Source organism: Gymnoscopelus braueri, assembly GCF_963280865.1.
Source record: "Gymnoscopelus braueri genome assembly, chromosome: 16".
Classification (NCBI taxonomy): Eukaryota; Metazoa; Chordata; class Actinopteri; order Myctophiformes; family Myctophidae; genus Gymnoscopelus; species Gymnoscopelus braueri.
In genome coordinates this window covers 14,892,788-14,918,055 of record NC_137616.1, presented here as the reverse complement: position 1 = coordinate 14,918,055, position 25,268 = coordinate 14,892,788, and the positions used below count along the sequence as shown (strand labels likewise).

The window sequence follows — 25,268 nt, the reverse complement described above, 5'->3', positions numbered from 1 at the left end:
GGAGTGGAAGAGAAGGGAAAGTTTGGGCAGGGCTCACACAGAATATTTGTTCCAGCTCTTTTTGCAGATGAGTTCAGCAGTCAGTACAGTTCTTTGACTGAGTGAGACAATACACGCAATAATAATAATAACAACAACAATAAAAACAAAATAAAAATACACCAAATAATTACAAAACAAAAGCAAGAGTTAAAAAAAATATCAAAATGAAAATAAAGGACACTGACATCAGGCAGTAACAGTCTCAGGAACAAACAGGGACTGGGTCATGGTCGAGGGCAGGGTTGGGTGCACTGTACTGTTAGCTGCCCTGTATAGTTTTATGCGCACGTTCGGTAACCTTTAAAAGGTCTTCTTTGTCCAATGATAGGATGCGTTTCAAACGAACACCTCCACCACCAGCAACACCTTAACACTGGAAGCCAGCACTCCAAATAGCTGCCGGCCTTAAATGGTAAAACATTCAGGGTCCTTAAAATGGTGTGTTAGTCGTTGAAAATAAGTGCTACATGTCTTTTCTTACCCACATTTGTTGAATAGCTTGGTTTGTTGGATGTGGCATCTCAAAAGGTAGAGGAGCAGAAGCGAGAACGTGTAGAACTTATAGACCGTGGAAAGACAACATTTTTTTTTCTTTCAAAATTTAAATCTAGACAAACAGGTCTAAATATAGAAAACCCATAACAAGTAGCTTAAGATAAATTGCGCATTTCTGATTTCCCTGCACGTACATCAGCGGGGAAGCTGATCTACTGTGTACAAATATTGGGGAGAGTAGAAGCTCTCTAATTTTACTTAAAAAGGACAGGTTTGGCTCATACCTCTTCTCCATGTCATTTTGATTATTCAAAGTTTAAGCCCAATTTGTATTTTTTCACGAGACAGTGGCGTTTACGGCAAGGGCCACCATGATGTGATGAAGTACAAACAAGGCTTTAAGAGTACAATGAACGATAGTGATGACAGTAAAGGGCTGCGTGTTTCATCCCATCGCTTCAGTATTGAACAATATTTACAATGACATCAACTATCAAGGTAAACCTTAAAACTCTATCAAACAAGCAAAAAAGCAAACAGACAAAAGAAATCCAATAGAAAAAAGGTGCTATATAATATACATATGAACACAGCTGCGATTCTTCCTCTTGAAGAACATGTTTCTATAAGTGCCATAGTTCTTAGTCTTTGTGATAAGGGTACGCCCCCCCCCCCCATTATTTTTTCGTTTTTTTCCTTCTTCAAACCAATTCTATCTTACATGGTTTCTCAGTACCCGCCCTGGAGGCGGGATTCATGTTTTTGTGTAGTTTTTTTGGTTCCTATATTTGAGTTGCCTTCATATTGCAGTGCCCTTTGGGGAGTGGGGTGGAGGGTTCCATCGTAGAGTTTGAGGTCATCAAAGGTGAAAGGTCAAAGGTGACAAGCCTGACACGGCGGATGGGGATGAGGTGGGACGGACCCAGCACCCCCGTGGAGGGAAGGATCCGTGCAGGAACGGAAGATGGGATGGAGCGGGTTCGGAGGGAGAGGGAGGACTGAGTAGGAGGAGAAGGAAGTGGGCATAACTCCTCTGCTGGTTGGGGAGTGACTGGGAGCCTCTCAGTAGCGGTGGGTCGCGTGGGAGTACTGGGAGCTCTGCTGCGATGACGACGAGTATCCCATGGTGCTCTGGGGCTGGGTGGAACCTTGGACGTTGCTTTGGTAACCAAGGCGGGAGCCGGAATGCTGTCGGAGAGAAGATTGTGATCACAGAGTCGACCTGAATTATTGTTAAACCTGCATGATCACCCATGCACTGCTGGACATTGCTCACATGATAGCTTAGTTTCAAATGGAGGTATACATTCCAAGGTTTACAATTATATTAACCGCTTAAACCCTATACACTTCATTGTAAGTCAAATAGCAAAAATAGCCGATATACAAGCTCACAACGCGTCGAAGCATTGGGGAGCTTGTAGATCTGCTATTTTTGCCGAACGTTTGCCTATTAATACTATTATGTACAGAATAGGAACGCCAGGATTCATGTGGTTAAGTCGGTAATGGCATCTGAAACAGCGTTCTTCAATTCTGATCATCAAGAACCGCTACCACTGGTGATGTGGAAGTTGTCATTCTTTCTAAAAATAACTAACGAAGGACTTTCTGTGGACTTAACTCTGTCTGTGCAATTAGACAGCTGAATTTACGTAAGTTCGTGCCAACACACATGAACCGCAGAGCAAGAGAGAGAGAGCAAGTGGTGACCCACATGGTTAGCGAGGCCACTTCACTGATACATTTTATGAGCCACTAGTTATAAGGTGGTTAAAGCCATTTCTGATACTGTATGTAGGCACTGAGACACCAGCAGGAAAAGGCTTTGGTTTCTGTGTATTCTACAATGGCAGCTGTTAAAAGAAGTCCTATCTTTTTTTTTACTAACGCTTCAACATATTGTGAGCTTGTAGATCAGCTATAAAATTTTTGTAAGTATAACTCGAATCTTTTTGATTTGCTATTTATTTGGGGGGAAAAATTTACTTTTATTTTCACCGATAATTTCGGCCAAAGTTGGGACGATGTGAAGCAACAGTGTAGCAACAACACAGCTATGCTTCTACAAATGACATATTTGCATCTCAAGTGTTCATGTTACAGAACAATTTAATCAGTTTCACTGTTTGTATTATTATTTTGGCTGTGTGCAGTTGCTTTGCATATGAATATATGTCAATAAAAAAGTCAAAAGTGGCAGAAAGGCCTTTGAGACCGTTTAAAATGCAAAACATTAGTCCAACAAGTCTCATAGCCAGTGACCTACATAGGTGTATAACAGTACCTCAAAATACTCTTTTCTGAAAAGCATCTAACACTGGGGTTTATTTCCCATCTGAGGTGCAGCTTCTAACCAAATTAGTAAAGGCTTCCAAGCTAATTCACTGCGATTTTCCTGCAATTACCTCCAAAGCTTTATAATCTCTTAAGTCTAAATTAGTGATTACTGCTAGCTTACTGTATTGAGATATATACTGTAGTACAGGTCCATAGCTCCAATTTTGAGTGCATGCCTCTTTCTAATTAACCACCAGCTTACTGGTCCCACTTAGTAGTCGACCTTTGACTCCTGTTTGTAGCTATGGAGATACAGTATCTAACAGAAACCTTGGGAAAATACTCTGCATGATCGTCAATCACAGAATTCTCTCACAGAAACCTCACACAAATCACAAATTGGCTTCCTACCAAATTATCGTACAACAGACCATATTTTCACCCTCAACATCCTAGTTGACAACCAAATAAACAAAAACAAAAGCAAACGTTTTCCTGTTTTGTTGACTTCAAAAAAGCATTTGACTCAATTTGGCACACGGTTCTGTTGTACAAACTGTTGGTAAGCGGCATTGGAGGGAAAACCTTTGACATCATAAAATCAATGTACACCAACAACAAATGATGTAAAGATTGATGGAAAACGCACAGACTTTCTTTTCCCAAAGCCGGGGGGTTAGGCAGGGATGCAGCCTGAGTCCAACCCTCTTTAACATATACATCAATGAATTGGCAAAAACATTAGAACCGGGCATCCCCCTAGCCGACACAGAAGTCAAATGCTTACTGTTTGCAGATGATCTGGTGTTGCAGTCTCCAACCAAAGAAGGATTACAACGGCAACTTGATCTCCTGCACACTTTCTCCCAGACCATGGGCCCTGATAGTAAATCTAAACAAAACTAAAGTTATGATATGATATGTTCATTTCTTCCTTCGTCAGATTGGTTAAAGCTATCCCTCTGGGAAAACTTCTACCATTTCAATCAGGTCTATTCTTTTTAAAAAGAGTAGGAAAAGGTAGACTTATAGGGGAGATAGAGGCCAGCTCTGGTGTTATTGGTTTCTAGCACAGCAGTGATACACAAGGGTCCAGAGATGAGGCATCATCCACTACAAACTCACCTGATACAGCTGTAGACACAAACCAAGGGTTCATCAGGGAGGTTCCACTAAGAAGCAAAACCAGCCAATAAGCACATTAAGGTTCCTTTCCTACCACAAGAGAAATCATCCCTAAATACTTAATGGAGGAAAGCTTTTTTATAAAGGGCTTCTACAGTACAGGCAACGGTTACAATGGGAAAAAGAACGAAACCCTCTAATGGCCGCTCTAAATTGTGTTTAGCAGTTTTTTGCACCTGAAACAGGGCTTGGGGGTATGACGATCGTACACCATCATGAAGGAAAACCCATCACTGTCTCCATGTATGTAATACATTGGTAACTGTACTCTATTGTATAAACACTACAGTATAGTCGCAAACACATTGTAAAACAGCCCTGGCCCAGTCCAATCTTAATGCTTGGATATAGGCTGTCAGCTGACTGCATAATACAGTATCTCCAACCATATTCTGTATACCAGTCATATGTATTGTATTGAATGGGGGTGGGGTTCCCACAATTCATTAAAATTGCAGGGATAGAGTGGCGCAACGGTGGGATTGCACGGGGCAGATGGATCAATGCATTGAGAGAAGTAGGACACTGATCGTGAGGCATTGACAGCCAGTTTACTAGTCTGTCAGTCCGCTCTGCCTGCTCATTGAAGCAGGATATTTATACATTTGCTGAGGCCTGACTTTGAAGAGCCTACCAGCTGCCCACATGCAGCCGCAGCCCTGTGTTATATATATAACCTGAGAGCACCAGCAGCACATGATCCTAACCAGCGGTGTGCACCTCAACATGCACTGCACTGCACAGAAATCACTCTCTCTCTCTCTCTCTCTCTCTCTCTCTCTCACTCTCTCTCTCATATAGAGCCAGAGGCCCAGAGCCAAAGATAGTGCTGGCGCCAAGATTGTGAAACAACAACGAGCAGACAGGACAATGTTTTGCTGTCAAAGTTATTGACAGGCCAATGTGAATTTAAAACACATGATCTCTTAGATACTACTTGATTGGCATGGCTATTATACTATAATAATAATACTAAACCTTATATATAGCACCTTTCATACAAAACATGCAGCTCAAAGTGCTTTAACTGTGCTGGAGGCTTATTTCCATTGTGGTCCCTTTAAGACATAGTGAAAGGGGTCTGACTGCCTTTAGATAATCTACCAGAAAGAGAAAAGGGACAATCACATATTTGTTGAATCACTGCGATACATGGGTATTAAGTTGCTTGTGCAATGCATGATTTTGGCCATCTTACGTTACATTTAATGTCACACTGTGCGATGTGAAAAGGATAAAATCATGATTAGCCACCTTGTCTGCCTGTGCTAGCACAGTTCAGTTTGACACAAACACAAAACAAAACTTGACGTGTCAGAAGAGGACAACATGGGTTGGCGATTCTCCAAAGGGAGCTGATAACGAAACTGTCTGCAGAGACCGATAGCAGTCTCTGTTAACACAAAAATGGCCTTCCCTTTATCTTTACGTGTTGGTAGCTGGCACTGACTTACAGTAGTCTTGGCACCACCATGATGTAGCCAAAATGTCTGACATGGCCATAACCCTATAGAACAGGGGAGGGTCTTCAACGTTTTTCAGGCAAAGGACCCCTTAGCTGAGAGAGAGATGAAGCAGGGACCCCCACTACATATTGTATAAAATTGTGCTGCAGATTGAACTTTTTCATAGATTTCATAGATGGTTTCATAGACTTGTTTGACAGCACTATCATCAGTCTTGTGTCAATAAAAAAAACGTTGTTTGTTGACTTTTCTATTAATTATTTTCAGACCTTTAACCACTTAAACCCACTACTTACTAAACTTGACCGTTGCACTTGGTCTGCTCTTTTTTCCCTTCTACACCAAACCTCTTTGCCGAAAATAGCCGATCTACAAGCTGCGAGGCGTTGTGACCTTGTAGATCTGCTATTTTTGGCCAATGTTACCCTCAGAATAGGGATGCTAGGGTTCAAGTGGTTCATGTAAAAAATAAGTTCCTATCACACAAATATTTGGCGGCCCCCCTGTAGTAACTCCAAGGACCCCCTAGGGGTCCCGGACCACCTGTTGAAGACCCATACTATAGAAACCCACAATGAGATGGAGAAGCTTGTAGACTGCTGTTATTGACCCTGTCAGTCGCACTAAGTGACCCAAGACACTTACGACCAAAGACTTTGCCACGTTTATGCTATGGTATGGACATGGGTCCGCCCTAGTGTAGCGGTTAGAGCACACGCCTTTCGTGCGGATGGCTGGGTTTGAACCCTGCCCGGGGTCGACGTCAGCAAGGGCATGCGGTCGCAACGGGTTCCTAAAGCCAAATCAAATGGGTTCAGAACTGAGCCAAGTCTCCTGAGGAGGCGCGTCTGAAGCCTGTCCTGGACAGGAGTCTGCAGACATATAAAAACAGATGATGATGCTACGATATGGACACTCATCTGAGAGAACAGAACATCTAAGACAGCCGATAACATGCTGTACAGTGTGTGGTCACCTTTAGTTCAAGATTAGAATGGACAGTCCCTCACTCAGCTGGATGAGTAGCGAAAACAAGAAGTCTTATCTTGGCAAGAGAAAGTCAGAACAAGTTACTAAACAGTGTGGCTGCCACAAAATACGTACTGTACTGTAGCTAACAATTATTAACCTGACTACGTAAAATGGAAGAAGCTTGCGAAACACATTTTGTTTCGCAGCCTACTTCCATCTGAGACTTCGGTAGCAGAATCGATGACGGACGGCGTTTTCATTTTTTCAAGCTACTTGGCAGGTGATTGGATGATCCCGCCCCTAGCAGCCGCTGATTGGTTCTAACACGCAGCGGACCGGGCAGCTTTACTCCCTGAGCAATCCCAGACTCCTTCCTGAAATCAAATGCAAATGAGATTTCCGGAGGGAGGGGGGTTTACCAGGCTAAACAATTATCCCTTCTGATTGCAACACTGTTGTTGCTACATGACTGCTAGAGCTGTACGGTATGTTGTATGTATGAGCGTGTGCGTGTGCGTGTGCGTGTGCGTGTGCGTGTGCGTGTGCGTGTGCGTGTGTGTGTGTGCGTGTGTGTGTGCACGTGCGTGTGTGTGTGCATGCGTGCGTGGCCTGCGTGCGTGTGCGTGTGGAACACTGGAATGTTTTGTATAAAAGGCCAAATTATGGGCTTTGGGACATTATGAACACCTAAATGTATTGCTTTTTTCTCATGTTGGTTCTGTAACAAATTCCTGCTCATTGTACTTACAATTGTACAACGAAATTGTACATCGGGCGTGTGGGTGGTGTAGAGGTAAAACGATTGAATTGGGCAGAAAAACGAAATGATGATAAAAAAAAACATAACAAAAAAATGCTAGGACATTAATGGTAATAACCTGGTACTCTGACTGCAGCACCCCAGTGCCTGAGGAGGTGCCGGAGGGTCCGATACGAGGTTTCTTGTTGGGGGGTCCCTGGTCCTGGCCATGTTGCAGTCCTCCGCCGGTGGTGGCCCCTGTGGCACCGGCGGTGCCGTTGGTTTGCGCCGAGCTCTGCTGGGAGGGCGCCTGCTGAGCAGCCGTCTGTTGCTGGGTCTGAGCCTGCGTCTGTCCCGTCGTCTGCTGGTGCTGCTGGGTCTGGTTCTGAAAGGGGGGGCGGGGGGGGGGGAGCCAAGACTTATATATCAGTCCAGTTGTAAGGGAAGAAAAGCACACTATATTGTCTCCACATTCTAACTTTTTGAGTTTTTTTTCGTGAATTAAAGCCCTACTCGATCATACTGCAGCCTACAGCGTCACACTAAAGTATAAAAAGTAGCAGATCCACAAGCTCGAAACGCTGCGCGAAGCGACACGCTGTGAGCTTGTAGATCTGCCACTTTTGCTACTTTGGAATTTTAATCCTGAAAAGTGGACAAATGAGGTTTCCACTCGACAGAGACGAGACATGTCAGTCTAGTTGTAAGGGAAGAAAAGCATACTATATCAAACAGAGAAACGTGTCGGCCATTTGAATGTCCCTGGCTCAATTTCGCATTGCAGGCCTGTGTTGCTTCACCTCAAAAGTACGAGAAAAAAAAAGTGATAATTCAATGGTAGGTTGGAATCGCCCTCAGGACCTACATGTTGCATGTCCACTCTCACTCTTTTTTTACCCTCTTATGAACGAGAAATGCCTCCAAATTCTTGTTATGCATTAATGCTGGCAATACTGCAGTGCTACCAGAAGTCTTGTTATAGTACATTGATCAAAGAGCTTATTTACCCAAAAATGTATTCCAATACAGAGAACAACAAAGAAAGAAGAACAATTTAGCCCCTCCCCCTTGTGGAATGTGAACAAAGGGGGGCTGCTAACAGTCCATGTGACTACGCTAACAGCTGGAAAACATTTAGTGACTCTGTTCAAAGCCACCTGTTCTATTTGTTAGAACTAAACAATGTAAGAGCGTGCATGCGTGTGTGTGTGTGTGTGTGTGTGTGTGTGCAAGATCCTTGCTGACTACATGTGGAGGAAAGGACACTGCTTGCTCCTTTGAACTGCTAAACATGCACAATACAGTACCTGTTGTAACATTAGAACATCTCCATTGTAGCATTAATAGTGGACGCAAAACATGTCGCATTCACATGTTTTGGTTATCATGTATTGTCAGGTTTGTCGATGCAGTGTTTTTTTTGTGACTACATTGTTTCAACTCATTGTCACATGACAGGTTTACAGGTGTAACAAAAGGGTGACATTATTTTCTTGCACAAGCTCATATAATGTGGACATACAGTAACTGACGAATTTAAAATGTGATACTGTACTGTACATACTGTATATTCTTGTAACATACAGTTACAGTATATAACTGCAGGCTCCGCATTTGATGCCGCCACCAAGTAGCAGAGTGAACTAAAGGTCGGCAATCAGTCAATGACGTTGTGTTCCAGTTCCAGTTTGGAGCCATCGATAGCTCTGCTCTGGGATGATTTACAGGAATTACGCTGTGAGCCTGGCTCACAAACCTCTCACAGGCTCCCCACGGGACCTAGACACGTGAGCCCACTGGCAAAAACAATAAGGCTCTCTCATGCCCAGCCTGCGGCGGTGGATAGAGTGGTGGAAGGAGAGAGAGAGAGAGAGAGGGGGGAGAGAAAGAGAGAGACAGAGAAGTTGCAGGACTCTTTTTGCGCAATGCTAGGGCAGCACATCAGTCATGTATAATTGTATATGATCATTTTTTGTGTCTGTCATAATAACAAGCCACACAGTAACAGTTGTCCATCATGTTTTGCAAAACATATTTTCACTTTTTATGTTTTTTCGTAAATGAATGCCCTATTTCGTCATACTACAGTGTCACACAAAAGTAGCAAAAGTAGCTGATCTATAAGCTCAAAACGTGTCACATCGTGGCGTGTTTTGAGCTTGTAGATCTGCCATTTTTGCTCTTTTTTTATTTGAATTAGTAAAAGTAACAGTTTTGGACGATATTCAAACTCAAAAGAAGTCTCCCTCATATGTTCATATGTTCAGCCTGCGGGGGAGTTTGTGGTACAATGAAGGAGAGAGAGAGAGAGAGAGAGAGAGAGAGAGAGAGAGAGAGAGAGAGAGAGAGAGAGAGAGAGAGAGAGACAGAGAGAGAGAGAGAGAGAGGGGGCTTGTGGGGTTCACACAGCCTTCCTGGGGGAGCGGCTAGTAGTGTGTGTATACATTACTTGTATCGGGTGTTGCCAACTTGACAGCAGCTGCTGTAAACGTGCTGCAGGATCTGGGGATTCGCAGAAGCTAGATAGGGGGAGCAGTGTACTACTGTACGCTGTGCCCTTCACCTTGCTCAAACACACTAGATGCCACTAGATGCCATCTGCCACCTTCAGTAAAGGTGGGTCTGCACAATATGGACAAAATCAGATATCCCGATATTTTGACCAAATAGCTAAATATCAATATTGTTACAATAATATTGTATTATATATATATATATATATATATATATATATATATATATATATATATATATATATATATATATATATATATATATATATATATATATATATATATATATATATATACTATTATATAACTTTTTCTGAAAATGTTGAAAGTATAAAATAGGCCTTAGAGGACAAAATAGCCATTGGTGGCATTGGTGAAACACACTGCAAGAGAGATGGTACTGGTGGGATTCAACATGTGGTCTGCAGGGGCACATTTGTGCTCCAGAGATGGGATCCACTGGCTCCGCACGGCGGACAAGGCTCCTCTCTTTTGCCCCGGACATGCGTACATGTGTGCGTCCAGACTATATGACTTGTGACTTGCGATACAGGACATGCAGTTGACGCTGACATCTGAAAAAAAAGCGTGCGATGATAACCTGGAAAGGTGGTTTGACCTCTGTTCTCTGCTTCGAGGTTGAAGTCAGCTGTTCATGTTTGGCCAGCTTGTGTTTTGCTTCCTCTATCACTCCTGTCTCTCGACAGTAATCTTAGATTGCTTCGAAAGGCTTACGCATCGCACCGTTCTGGGCTTGCATGACGACAGAATCAGCAGTATAGATTTATTTCTATGCCTGTTTATTAGCAGGGCCTACTTGCTACAAGCTTGTACATCTAGGACAGGTCTATTGTTTATTCTATTTTATAAACTGTCTTGTAAACTGTCTTGTCATGTAATTTGTTTATTATTTATACTGCCCCAAATTGTGTGTCACAGAAAATCCTCTCCCAGGGACCACAGATGCTTGTAGCTATATCCGGTGCAATATATTGTATTTATGGTCGCTGTCAAATAATAAACAAACAATACAATAAATATTGAAATATCATTGGGCAGTTGCATCCTTTTAAGTTTGTTTAGAATAATTATTATTACAACGATATTATGAATAAGAAATGTACAATTCATTGTGTGCATTACTGCATTTAAGGATTAGACTTGACTTTACTTTCAAAGGAAGTAGATAAACCAGACAACTCCTGGTAGGTTGCTTACACACTAAAATACATTTTGAAAAACATTTGTTGACATAACATATAGGGTTATGTCTGAGGGTGCAGTCACATCGAGCTTAGATTCTGCCTATGCAGGCGGATTTTGCCAATGCTTTTCAATGGGAAAGGAGCGTTTTTTTGCGGAAATCCACGAATGGCAAAAAAAACACTCCGTTCCCATTGAAAAGTATTGGCAGAATCGGCCTGCATAGGTAGAATCTAAGTTCGGTGTGACTGCACCCTGAAGACTTTATTCATACTACAGATATTAGGGTTCATGCAAACTTTAACAAGAACCTGAGTCCTTTCTCTGGATGAGAGCACCAGCTAAATACCGGTAGCTAAAAATGGACGACGTAAATGGACTGTTCCAAATTAGTGCCTCTATTCTGAAAACCACTTTGGCGGCTGAGAAATTATATTCCCCCTGTGAAAGACGGAATCCATGTGCCACTGTGGTCAGCTCACAAAAACAAAAATACAGTTTCATGTCCGTTAATTCTATGTCCCACAGTGCCATGGGATGATTACCTTCTCCGTTTTCTCCTCGGGCTCGTCTTCATTTAGAAACTCTCGTTTAGGGTAGGGGATCTGGCCCCCGAACACACTGGACAAAGAAATAAAAAAGAGATAGGACTGAATTAGTTGTTTGCTGTGCACTGTGGGCACAAACAGACACACATTTTTATCCATTTAGCAAACCAAAACTTGTTCCCACAAAGACAAAAAGAAGAACAAAAACATTCAGCCCTTTGTACATTTACAATAATGGAATACAGCTCTGACCGTGAAGGGAAAATGTTAACCCAAAAAATTAAGAATGTGTTCAAGTCTCACTCAGTGGTCGGTAAGGGGTCCTCCAGGAAATAGGGGTCCTGCAGTGACTGTTCAGATGTGATCCTTTTTGTAGGGTCCATTGTGAGGAGTTTCTGGAGCTGAGGGCATGAATGAAACAGGCCAATGGGCCATGTGCATTTTCAGAGAATATCTATTTCAGTGATCAATTCATCGATATGTATTGCAATATCGTCACGGCCCAGATTATGAAAGATTGCAAGATTACGTATCGTGGCGATAATGACAAATCTATAAAACAAAATATGAAAAGTGCAAAGACTGAATTGTGAGTGTCAATAGTACCCCCTAGCCAGGGTAAGTAGGAATTTTGAGGCGGCAAGTAGATTGAAGTACTTGCTCTGCAGTGTGAGTGACATTCCTTTTAACATAATCCTATTGACATGTACTGTACAAAATGTTTAGACAAGTTCTGGCCACAGCTGTACACATTCTTCACATTCGTCTTTCCGGACGAAAAAAACAAACAGCTCTTAACTCATTGAGTGCCACGTGTTGAGTGCCACGTGTTTCACGTGTTTTAACGCTATGGTGCAACGTGCCAATAACGTGTTTCACGTATTTTTGAAAAAAGTAATAAACAAAAAAAAATATATATATATATATATATATATATATATATTTGTTCAGAACCCAAGATATCATTATCTGAAGATTTGCAGCTCCATCCACTCCTTGTTTAACTTATAACTGAAAAAGGCTGTATCTCGCTTCCTAAGCACTTTAAAAAACAAAAACAAAACAAAAATCGTAATGGCCAGAAATAGCCAGAAATAATTTGGGCACTCAATGAGTTAACAACTTGCCAGTGAGAAATAAAAGAACAAATCGTAGCAGCTGAGCTGAGAGACTCTGCTAGCATCCCTATGGGGCAAAATAGTAGAATGAGTAGAGAGTGTACGAGTCATTTCTGCTGGAATGAAAACAGGAGGAGAGGCGATGACGTGCGACAGTTCAAGTGTCACACGTCAAGTCTGATTCAAACCTAGGTCTTTGTCTCCGTGAAACATACAGTAACGGCTGTGACATTAAGAATCTTAATAACCGTCTGTGACTTTGTTCATATTCATAATTGCTGGACACATACAGGTATACTGTACTGTATGTATACAGAATACAAAGTTCCTGCACATTTTTGATTTCTAAAGTCAAATGTTTTTTAGATAGACAAAATACAGTATCAGTACAAAATTGTCATGAAAGGGGATGTAGGGACAGCGATGAATACAGACCAACCGCCAACTTACAGAATACAGTATAGACCAGAACCAAAGAAACATCAACATGTGCATCGTTTCTAGAGCTTAACTTCTGGTCATATTTAATTTTCTCATACTTTTTGTGCAATTTATCACACTCATTTGTCATGTTTACATACTTCCCAGAACTGTGAACTAGAAACCCTGTATCCACAGCTAAAGTAAATATAACTACAGTAGAAGTATATACCCACCAAGAGGAAAACCTTGCTGTCGGGCTTAACTTTATGCTTCTCCATGTATTTGATTAGGCTGCTATTTGCATACCTGTAGTGTATGAAACACAAGCAGAGGCATACACAGAATATTTTTTAAAACAGTTTATATACAGTATATAAATGGGGGGGGGGGGAATTAATTTTTTTTTACGAAACCTGACATTTTAATTAAAACAAGACCTTTCACACCCTCCACATGTGCAAATTTCAAGAAATGTTCAAACACACAGAATAGGTTCTGTCTAGTGATTACTTGAAAGATGGTTAGAGCCTCGGTGTCTACTCACGTTGTTCTCCTGAAGTCTTTCTGAAGCGTGGGATATTCCGGCATTTTCCTGATGTCTTCCCAGTCCTTATCTGAGGGATTAAAAAAACGACAGAAAATGCATGCTTTACAATGTAAGTTTACAGATACAACTATAATGAATTCACAGTGGTTATGTTTCGAAGTTACAGATACAACTATAATGAATTCACAGTGGTTATGTTTCGAATAACTGTGGTGTGCTGGAGGAACCCAGGAAAATGCAATCTTGTTGACTTCTTTACGGGGGTTAAAGGAGTAGTTCACCCAAAATATTTCTTATTATTTCTTAACTCTTTGACTGCGGACGACGCGATAACGCGTCAAGTGCTACTTTGTCCAGTTGGCCGTCGACGCGCTCGACGCGCTGGACGCGCGTTCATTGTTTAATCTCTGATTGCGCTATGCTGCTTAATATTCAATGTTATTCTCGAGTTCCACTTACTTCACGGACATCTGCATCCGGTTTCATGACCTGGATTCCGTTTCCGGTTTTTGATTCTTTTCCCCAGTCATTTTCGTCCAAAATAGGTAAATAAACGGTCTTTCACACGGTATGACGGACAAACGGACAGTTTCTCTTCTATAATCTATGGTCTGGGTGACGATCAGTCATCGCCGTCGTATATCACAACGTAATTTTCGCCGATCAAAACAATGGGGGGGACGTCACATCCGTTTTCATGTTTTTCCTTGTCTAATCTATGAAGAAGGGTGAGAGAGACCCAACGACATGATCAAAGCTGTCATGTGCTGCGCTCTAGTGGCGGATTTGTGCTGGGTCTTTACATTATGTGTCCTTAAATTATTTTCATGAGAAAAATTCAAAATATAAAAATAAAAAAACACGAAAATTGCTGGCACTGGGGGAGTACTTTATGAAAATACTCTGGCAGTCAAAGAGTTAATATACACACCCCATGAAGCCTTGGATTCATGGACATTTTTTTTTTTTTTTGCATTAATCTATTAATGCAAGCCAATAATTTGATGACCGGGTCATCGGTCAGTAGGAGACTCAGTAGGAGACTCTGCCGATCATCAAATTATTGGCTTAGTAATGCGTCAAAAACAAAAAAATCTCCATGAATTCAAGGCTTCATGGGGAGTGTAATTGATAGAAAATACGATTTTTTTTGGGGTGAACTACTCCTTTAAATTTGTCTAAGCAGGTGCTCAGGTGGCGCAGTGGTAAAGTGCCTGCCCACCACCCCGGAGGCTGCGAGTTCAAATCCACCACAGTGCATCCAGCTTTGTCAAGCGTCTATCCGAACACAAATGATGGAGACGCGGGGACCACTAGCAGGGCCTGCAAACTTTGGAAGGCAGTTATAGCCAACTGGAAAAGAATCTGCCTGATGTCATGTGCCTTGATCACATGACTTCAGAGTTAATGTGTACCGATTTGTGTGAGTTTTGGACACGATTTGTAAGAGCAGTAGCAAAAAGTGTGTTTTGAAGAAAAATCTAGTACATACTGCTGGTATGCACACACCTGCTGGGAAGCCCATGACGCTGAATATTCTGTCTAACTGGTCATGATGGAAGGGGTTACTAGTCTTGATGTCTTCCTGGCGACAGTGAAAGATGGGCTCTGATGTCAGCAGTTCTGCAAAGATACAGCCAATTGCCCAAATGTCTGTGGCATTCACACACACACACACACACACACACACACACACACACACACACACACACACACACACACACACACACACACACACACACACACACACACACACACACACACGCACGCACAGGAGAGAGGGAGAGAGAGTGAAAGAAAGAGAGAGAGAGAAAAGAGAGACATTAGGGTGCTGTTGAGCTGCAGTATTTTAGTCGGTATGGAACATAGGGAAGTTGGACGTCAAAGGTCTGTGATTTAATGTGCCATTCATTGCCCCTCATCTGATTTTATGGTAGAGCCTTGTCACACTTTTGCATAAAGTAATACCTGAATACAGAAGGAAAGTTGTCCTAGGCCTAGGGGAACAATTAACATTTTATTTTATTCACATCAACACCAGTACAAGCCAGAGAATGCATACTGACACACAGCGTATAGTACTGTGACCTGCAGTTGAATGAGCACACAATGCGGTACCAGATCAACATGTCCTGGACTAATGGTTAGCCACTTTAACAGTGGTGTCCCTATTTTGGTCATCATAGGTGAAATTCTTTAAAATGTCCAAAAACGCGTCTAAAATAGGATATCTAGAAGCTTGACGCAGTGTGAGTTTGTGGGTGTGCTATTTTCGAGAAAGAAATTTGACAATTTTTGAGATGGTGAGGGTGTACTGTACTGTACTATATAGCTTCTTGACTTTGTACTTGACTAGCCCAATACACTAATACAGACCTAAGTATACACAACAGGCTTTGGCTAGGGTCAGGGTTTCTAAAGTCTGAGGTTCTGGGATACCTGTAGAGGGGTGCTGTGCCTGAGTCAATGAAACAACTGTAATGGGAAGTAGCCACTTGTGTAAAGAATGATAACTATAAAGATAATGATACCGTTCGCCACTCTCGTTGTCGTTACAGTTGTGGTGTGGACTCCGCCATCCACATCCAACATATTTATAGCTATCGTCTTGGTGTGGACAGCCCCTTAAACCCGACCCTAACAACTCTTAACATCCGTGGAAGCGCTGTGCACACAGGTGCTCGCCCTAAATAGCACCAGTGATACATGTGGTTACATCAGATGGGTAAATGTTTGTTTTCTTTCTCCCCTGAACTCAAATTGTGATGACATACAGATCTGATCTGACTGTTAAAGCCACCACCACAGAACAGCATGTAGTGTTCAGGGGTGTCATGCAAGCCAGAATTTGAGGAGGCACAATTAGAGCGGGACATGTTGGTCTTTCCCCGATAAAAAAAAGAAGAAAAAAAGAAAATAAACCAGAAAAGTTGGAGCACAGGTCTCCGCCAGGCCGGGTTGCCTAGCCAGGGCCCGCAAACTTTGGTCATAGCCACTTAGAATGGGAACTGAAAAATCTAACTTGCCCACATCTTGAACACATGACCCCAGAGATAATGTGTTCACTGATGTGTGTGAGTTTTGGACAAAATCTGTAGTAGTTGCAAAAACTGTGTTTTGAAGAAAACACACTATGGCAGAACATTTTATCTGGCACAAACAGGGCCTATACGGCCTATACAGGGCCCATACGTCTGGCACAAACAGGGCCTAATCCAGGGGAAGAAAATATGTTGATTGTACGACCTATGGTTCAAGAGTTATAGGCCAAAACGTGAAGTTTGAAGGAGGCTGTTGTAGCGCCACCATGAGGAGATTAAAAAAATTCGGGATGGAAGTTCTTCCTTGGCTTAGTGGGAATGTGCGTGCAAAGTTTCTCAGCAATCGGGCGCTGCATTTATGATGCGTGGCATTTTGTGCAAAACGGCCACCCCCACAAACTTTGGAAGCCAATCATAGCCAGATGCTACTGGTACAGTAGTTCCCTACAGTCTGAGTACATTTCTGTGAATTGTATGGTTTATTGAAACAAAACACAGATGTTTTGAAACCCAAATTCATCAGCTTTGAAGAAGTCAATGAATATATCAAGAAGGAAACGTTAAACACGTATGTTACCTCCAAACATGCATTACACTGTGAATGTGTGTAATTCTACAACCTTCCATTTATGTGCTATACCAGTGGTTCTCAACCTGTAGGTTGGAACCCCCCAGGGGGGTCCCCATGTGATTTTCGGGGGGTCCCCAGATGACAGTGAAGTAACAATTTAATGACTTTTAATACCTAAAAAAAGAAAAGAAAAAAAAGGCTAATACTGCATCAAAAGTCATCAACAAACTATACTATAGAAACTGGTCAAACATTGGCCAAATTGTCAAATAATACGAGGCGTTGTGAGCTGCTATTTTCACAATATTTATCTGTGGAACTGAGTCAAACTAAATGTAATGCCCCAACACCTACACTCAAAGGAGCTTGTCAGGGTGGGGGGTCCCCAGTACACATATGATTATTTCGGGGGGGTCACGGCCTGAAAAGGTTGAGAACAACTGTGCTATACTATACGAAATAATACATGACATATCTATGACATATGACTCTAAATGTGGGCAAGATTTCAGCCCAACAAGAGCCCAATTGACTTCCATTCTAACATTAAAAATTAATATTTTAAAAAGTATAAAGCGTGTGAAAAAAAAAATGTGTGGAGGTACATCTGTGGTCTACTGGCAGTGTGCACAAGACATTTACAACGCTATTACAGAGGAAAAATCATTAAATACTAAGCAATCCATTTTTTGAAACTACAATACATGAGATACAATCATTTATGGTTAAAATCAGTTTAGATGTCAAAATCTAAAAGCACACCAGTCAATATTAAAGCTGCAATCCATAATTTTCATATCCTACCTAGGAACCCACAGAACCCATGCGTAAGCACCTACATGTTTACTGTTAACAGGTGTTTGGCAAGGCAGGAGTTATTTCATGCAATACCTCGCCAACCAGTAGGGGTCCTACTCATTACTCAACCACAGGATCTAAATGTCTCAGTAGAAGAAGAGCAGGGAGACCACCTCCTACCACCGCAGTTGTGTAGTCAGGGTTCAATTAGTAAAAAAACTGATGGGGGACATTTTCATAACCACTTAAGCCCTATATACTTTGTCATACAAAAAATAGCAAACATAGAAAGATCTACAAGCTCACAGAGCTTGTAGATCTTGCTACGTTCGCTATTTTTGAAATAAAAAGGAGATTTGAAATGTTTTGAAAATAATTTGAAACAATTAGATTTTCTTTTTTTTTGTTGCCCAAAATATGGATGCTGGGGTTAATGTGGTTTACATTCGTTTTTAAATAATTAAATTGTGATGTTGTCAAACATAAATATCGAACAAACAATAAATATCAAAAAATATAAACATTTCCCAAAAGGAAATGAATGTATTTAATTCAGTCTGACCAGAAGCAGGGATAAAACATATCCCCACTGATGATTAAAAATGAATGACCAGAGGGGGGATATCACAAACAGAGTTATGGACTCCCACCCCATTTCCCCCAGCAAATCAAATCCTGGTGTTACCGTAATTATATTGAATTAACGTACTCTACTCTAAAATAACGTTTTATTCACTAAAAAGTTATGGATTGCAGCTTTAAATGTGTCTGATTAGGGTGAACTGCTATTTATTCATTACAAATTCTCCTATGCTTCAGTACTTCACAACAGCGGTGGTCCGTCTTGGCAACAGTGGTGGTCAGTCCGTCTTGGGAACAGCGATGTCAGTCCTGGGACGCTGATCTGTTACTGGCAGGGGACTTGGAAGAGGCGTGAGAGGCTGACCTAGCCGGTGGGGACTTCAAGGGCCGACGGTCCTCACTGGGAGATGGAGACTTCGAGGCAGTCTTGGCACGTCTCTCGTGTCTTCTCTCTGAATGGGTTGGAGACCTCGAGTGGGAGCTCCTGCTTCTTCTGCTTCTGCTGCGAGAGCGACGCCGGCTACGAGACCCGGACCTGCTTCCAGAATGAGAGCGGCGGCGCCGAGGTTTGTCTTCAACCAGACGGATCTTCCTCCCCTTGACGTCCTGGCCGTCCAGCTTTTCTATGGCTCGGTTCATGTCGCTGCGGGATCGGAATTCGATGACTCCTTCGTTGCTTCGTTCCTTGTGGGCATCGGCGTAGGTTACCTCACCGGCTTGCCGCATGAAATCCTTCAGGTCCTGCCAGCTGCACCTGCCAGACAGGTTCTCCACGATGAGGCGGTATTCTGTGCGCACGGGGGGCCCGTACTTCTCCCTCCCACTGTGGCTTCTTCTGTTGCTGTAGCCACTGCCGCGTGCTCCTCTGTAGCCGCCACCGAATGCATGCCGGTCTCTCCGTGGTCCTCGGGCATGTTCGATGATCACTCTTTCCCCATACAGCTCCTTCCCATTCAGTTCATACACAGCATCTTCGGCGTCTCGGTTGTCCTCAAACTCTACAAAGCCATATCCATTTTTCAGGTCAATCTCCAGTAACTTGCCAAAGCCACTGAAAAGTCTTTGAATGTCCTTTTCCCGGACATGATAACTAAGCTTGCCGATATATACACGGGGCATTTCTGAGAATATTGAATGATATTTAGTTCAATCTATAAGTCAAAAGCTAAAAGAGAACCGATGCGAACTTAATCAGAACTACAAAGGGACACTCAGTGGAGCTCTTATCTTCCAGGCCTACCCATATTGATGACATCAACCTTTCCCAAATATGGAGTTCCACACAGCTTCAGACTGGCACCCAAGTACTGACATCACACTGATGATGTCAGGCTTGACCAAATATGGAGTTCCACATGGCTACAGAATGGCATCCAAGTACTGACATCATAATGACGACGTCAGTCTTGCCCAAAGACACACACACACAGATAGATACACAGACAGGGACGAAATATAATCTCCCCCCTGCCTTCAGCCTGGTCCTTGGACACAAGGGTCTGTGGTGGGAGTCGGTTTGTCACTCTGTACATTCCGTTAAAGGGAAATTAAAAATAGTCTCGGCCACGCCTTCGGCCTGGCGGAGACAACGATGCGTTTGATGCAACTTTTTTGCAATGGCAACATTTCATATAGAAATACACAGAAGGCATAGGATACACTATATTATTGATCTCCTGGAAAATCGACAGTTTCCCTTTAATAGTCTACAAAGCAGATGTTACGGGTCTATGTTTACACTCTCAGACTGAAATGTAACTGTGCAAACACACACACACACACACACACACACACACACACACACACACACACACACACACACACACACACACACACACACACACACACACACACACACACACACACACACACACACACACACGCACACACACACACACACACACACACACTGACCAATAGCTTTGGTGTAGTGTCGGGCCCCTAGCAGTAACTCAGGAGCCCTGTACCAGAAGGTCACCACTACGGGGTCGAGGTCCGCCAGTGGCTTGAGAGGAGAATTGAAGAGTCTGGCAAAACCCATGTCAGCTGCACAGTGAAAGGACAGGAGAGATAGGGACAGTTAGCAAACAGACCTACTATAAAACAAATGATATGGATGGAATGTCAAGGGGCCGCTGTCCAAAGCTGTTGGACAGTATAAGCATGCTTGTAATATTATACACAAGACTTGACCCATCCCTGTAGTTTGATTAAGTGTTGCAGAACTTGTTTGTACCGCATTCGTCTGTTCTTGTTCTGCCTGGTCTTGCTTACCACTGTATCATGTCATGTCATATGATTCATACACACAAACACATTATCTATATGATTACACAGATTAAGAGTGTTAGTATAGTTATATGATTATGTACATATACTGGCATGGGTCAAGTCTTGTTTATATTACAATGCTCTTTGACCTGGAGGTACAGATGCGATCTTCTCACATGGCCCTGTATGTAAAAAAAACATCTTGCAGATGAATGAGGGCATTGTCACATAAGACAATATTATCCCCTGTTCTTTGCAGAGAGTGGACATGTCTTGGACTGTTACAGGGGCAGTTAAAACATAGGCCAAAAGTGCTCAGTAGCACTTTCTACTGGGGTACATACACAAACAGGTACACTCACCTTAGCTAGCACCAGATGGTAAAGTTATGTATATATATATATTTATCAAAGTAATGTTGCTTTTAACTATATGCAGAATTTATTTTAAAACTGTCCAGTTGCACTCCATTGCATCAGCTGAGTAGTAATGAACAGCTTAAGCGGTTCACAGTCCAACGAATCATACCACTACTACCACTTTGGATTTAGCCTTTATGGTAATTGTGACACATAGATTTGAACATTTGAACATTTGCATAGAAATGCTACTCTCTGCGATGCTTAAACCTCTTTCTGTGGAGCGATGAATAACCAGGTCAATAGTCAGTCATTTACAATATCTCCCAGGGGAGGTTGAGTCCTTCTTACCGATCTTTACTCTTCCCCGTTCAGGTCCCTCCCCCATGACCAGAATGTTGGCTGGTTTCTACAGAAAAGAGAGAGAGAGAAAGAGAGAGAGAGAGAGAGAGAGAGAGAGAGAGAGAGAGAGAGAGAGAGAGAGAGAGAGAGAGAGAGAGAGAGAGAGAGAGAGAGAGAGAGAATTCAACACATGTCAAGACACATGTCATTTAGTGGCTACTCTTATTTAAGCAGCTTTACAATACAACGCAGCATTTTCTGCGTGGGTCCACATGAGCGTGTCAGTCAGTCAGTCCGTTTGCTGTACTTTGTAAGCCGTCAAGGAATCCCTTCCATGGGAATGAATGGGGTCGGAGCAGGACCCTGTTGACCACCTGGTTGTGTGTCCCACATTTCCTAATGGGACGTTTTGGCTCAAAGAATCGGTAGCACGCAAAAGAAAGCACATGACGAGCTGAAATGTGTGACTTTCCTTGGCTGGTTCAGAGGTCACACAGGACAGACTCAAACCCTACAAGCACATGTCATGTGTTCAAACCAAGCCCCCCGGAACCACTGTAAAACTTGACCACCAGGCTGCCGTCGCCTGGTGGTCAAATCTGGGATTGCAATACTTCCACATTTAAAAAACGCCACTGCGCATGCTTCTACCACTTGAAACCCTAGTGCGCCTGCTCGGTGCTTAAGACTTCCGCATTTGAGCACCAAGATTTGGTGCTCAAATGAAGAAAAATGCGGAAGTAGAACGTTCTTCCGGGTGCTTCAAACGCTGGTGAGCCACTGTCATTGAAATGAATAGGTGGGTTTATAACTCTATGGTTCAAAACCATGACCAGATCCGATCACACCAGACTTGCATAGCAATCCCTCTCTGCACTCTGCCATCCTCCACTACTCTACTGTACTATCCAGTAAAGTGAAAAAGAAACAAGAATTAGCTTTAAACTGTAATAAAAATAAAAAAAAGTTAATTACTTAAACCCTATATACTTTGTTGACCGGGGTCTCCCAGGTGTCTGTACTTGGACCCCTACTTCTTTCCCTCTACACCAGGTCTCTTTGGGTATTTTCGCAGAATGTTCGCCTACATGCCCCAGAACAGGGACGCCCCAGGGAACAGGGTACTTCATGAAGTTAAACAAAATGACAGAAACGGGGGAGGGGTGGGTGAATCAGTCACACTATGATATTGATATTGAGGTATTTGGTCAAAAGTATTGTGACATTTCATTTTGTAGCATATCGGCCAGATTGAGGTTAACCACTTCAAAACCCCAGCATCCGTATTCTGGGGAGAACTTTGGGAGAATGTGCATCTTCTGAAGTCTCACCGGCTTTCAGTTCTGCTCTGCAAAACAGGTCCTGTCGCTATAGAAACGGCACTAACAATGAAGCCTATTATTCACCCCCACAACGCTACACACTACTGTCAGAGAAACACAAAGGGGAGTGGATCTCTTTGATGGGACCGTGAAGACCCGGGGATGTTCAGGTTCTAAGAAGGCCTAACTGCAGCTAATAGGCTCAGATCTGGGATATTCTTTTTATTTCCTCTAGTGCACTGGTTTTCAAAGTGAGCGCCGTGGCATGTTTTGAAACTAAAGTGAAAGTTGACCTCTTAACCCATATGGGTAACCGGCGCGCACCGTGTTTATGGGTAAACACACCATATGGGTCCCTCAGGGCTCAATACTAGTGTATTTTCTGTTATTGTGGGGAAAATAGCCGATCGACAAGCTCACAACGTGATGCAGCTCGTCGCGTTGTGAGCTTGTCGATCTGCTATTTTCGATATTGTCGATATGCTATTTTTTCGATTCTGTCGATCTGCTATTTTTGATATTGTCAATCTGCTATTTTCGATCTGCTATTTTCAGCCAAAGCTTTCCCCACAATACCGATGCTGGGGTTTAAGTGGAAAAAAAAAGAAAAAAAATAGCAGATGTTCAAGCTCACAGCACGGCACAAAGTGTGAGCTTGTAGATCTGCTATTTTTGAGAACCACTGTTCTAAATCCTTAGTGTCTTCTGAAAAACGTATGTTGCTATATAGCTAAAATCTAAAATGACACAGATTCCCGGTTTTAATGGGTTAGACCATATAGACTTCGTTGACTGTACTTGGCCCCCTCCTTTATTCCCTTAACACCAAATCTCTTCGCCGAAAATAGCCAATCTACAACCTCACACAAAGCGTCATTGCGACGTGTTGTGAGCTTGTAGATCTGCTATTTTCTGCCGAATGTTCACCTATTATGACATGCTCCAGAATAGGGATGCAATAGGGTTAATGGAGGTTAAGCATTTCAAATGAGAGCCTAAAGAGAAATACTCTCACACCTCAACAGATCTCAGTACATCAACATCTTCAATGGTTTGGGACATCGGGTCTGGCCACACAATGCTGGTGTTTTGTGTTTTTAAATTCAAAAGTAGCAAAAATAGCCGATATACAAGCACAGTGACACATTGTGAGCTTTTTTTTAAGCCTTTTTGCAATCGGGGGGCCACAGCCAGAGGATATGGCTATTTATTGTCTCCGCCAGGCCGAAAGGCATGGCGAGAGAGTATGTTTTCGCCCCTGTCCGTCCGTCCATGTGTCCGTGTGTCCGTGTGTCCGTCCGTCCGTGTGTCCTGTCCGTGTGTCCTGTCTGTGTGTTAGCACCAAATCTCCGGCACCGTTGGCCCGGTCGCTGCGAAACTGTGCACACACACTCCCTGGATGCCAATTCAGAACCTCTGCCTCAAATTTTTCACATGGGCCTGTTATAGCGCCACCAGGAGGCCGATTTGTGCAAAACCCATTTTTTCCCATTACTCCTACAGTTTTTAACCAAACCTCATGCAAATCGGTACACAGTATCTCTATAGTCATGTGATCAACCCTGATCTGTCCGATTTCCCATATTCCATCCGCATTGGCTAATGTTACCATCCAAAGTTTGCAGGATTGGTCCGTTTTGAACAAACTGCCTCAAATCATGAACGCAGCTTGCAATTTCCATAAAATTGCACACGCACATTCCCACTAGGCCGAGGAAGAAATGGCACTTACAACTTTTCACATCAGCCTCATGGTGGCGCTATAACAGGCCGATTTGCATTTTTAACTATAACTGCACCGATCTGCGTGAAACATTGCACGCCTACTCCCTAGAGGCCAAGGAAAAACATCTGCACTGCATTTTTCACATCTGCTTATTACAGCGCCACCAGGAGGCCGACTTATGTCAAATACATTTTTGGATATTAATCCTTCAGATTTTATCCAAACATCACGCAAATCGGTACACAGTATCTCTATAGTCATGTGATCAAGACGCATCTGTCTGATATTTCATATTCCATCCTGATTGACTAAGGTTGACTTCCAAAGTTTGCAGGATTGGTCCGTTTTGAACAAAATGTCTGAAATCATGAACGCGGCGTGCGATTTCCGTGAAAATTTGCACGCACATTCCCACTAGGCCGAGGAAGAAATGCCACCCTTTTCACATTGGCCTATTATAGCGCCACCAGGAGGCCACAATAACTTACCTGACCTGGCGGAGACCTGTGCTCCGAGGAGCACTTTTTCTAGTTACTATTACTTTGGTTGGAGGTCCTTGACATGGAAAGGAAACCCCTGGTCTAGTGCTTGAACTCTATTACCAGAGTGTTGTATAGCAATCTAACTGAAAGCATTGGAAACAGCTGCATACTAGGCTTTGTTTATTGACACAAAATATAAAGCTAAGGGGGGTAAGAAAGAACCCCTGAGGACTTTATAAATTC

General features: G+C 42.7%; 2 protein-coding genes across 2 annotated transcripts in view; both read right to left on the bottom strand.

Moving 5' to 3' along the window:
* Nucleotides 1-1,312: 1,312 nt before the first annotated feature.
* The window catches only part of cdk19 (cyclin dependent kinase 19), an 83,070-nt gene continuing 59,114 nt past the window's right edge, over nucleotides 1,313-25,268 (bottom strand). Inside the window, exons 5-13 of the mRNA XM_080453430.1 lie at nucleotides 21,505-21,562; nucleotides 20,438-20,569; nucleotides 15,041-15,184; nucleotides 13,529-13,598; nucleotides 13,218-13,290; nucleotides 11,747-11,844; nucleotides 11,441-11,516; nucleotides 7,319-7,564; nucleotides 1,313-1,725 (exon numbers count right to left, since the gene is read on the bottom strand). Of these exons, the coding sequence (XP_080309556.1) occupies nucleotides 1,600-1,725; nucleotides 7,319-7,564; nucleotides 11,441-11,516; nucleotides 11,747-11,844; nucleotides 13,218-13,290; nucleotides 13,529-13,598; nucleotides 15,041-15,184; nucleotides 20,438-20,569; nucleotides 21,505-21,562 (1,023 nt within the window). The 3' untranslated portion in view covers nucleotides 1,313-1,599. The remainder of the gene's footprint in view (nucleotides 1,726-7,318; nucleotides 7,565-11,440; nucleotides 11,517-11,746; nucleotides 11,845-13,217; nucleotides 13,291-13,528; nucleotides 13,599-15,040; nucleotides 15,185-20,437; nucleotides 20,570-21,504; nucleotides 21,563-25,268) is intronic.
* LOC308103805 (serine/arginine-rich splicing factor 6-like) lies at nucleotides 18,827-19,642 on the bottom strand (the record flags this gene model as incomplete). Its single annotated transcript, XM_080453979.1, has 1 exon — nucleotides 18,827-19,642. The coding sequence occupies one exon, from the start codon at nucleotides 19,640-19,642 to the stop codon at nucleotides 18,827-18,829; it is 816 nt and encodes a 271-aa protein (XP_080310105.1).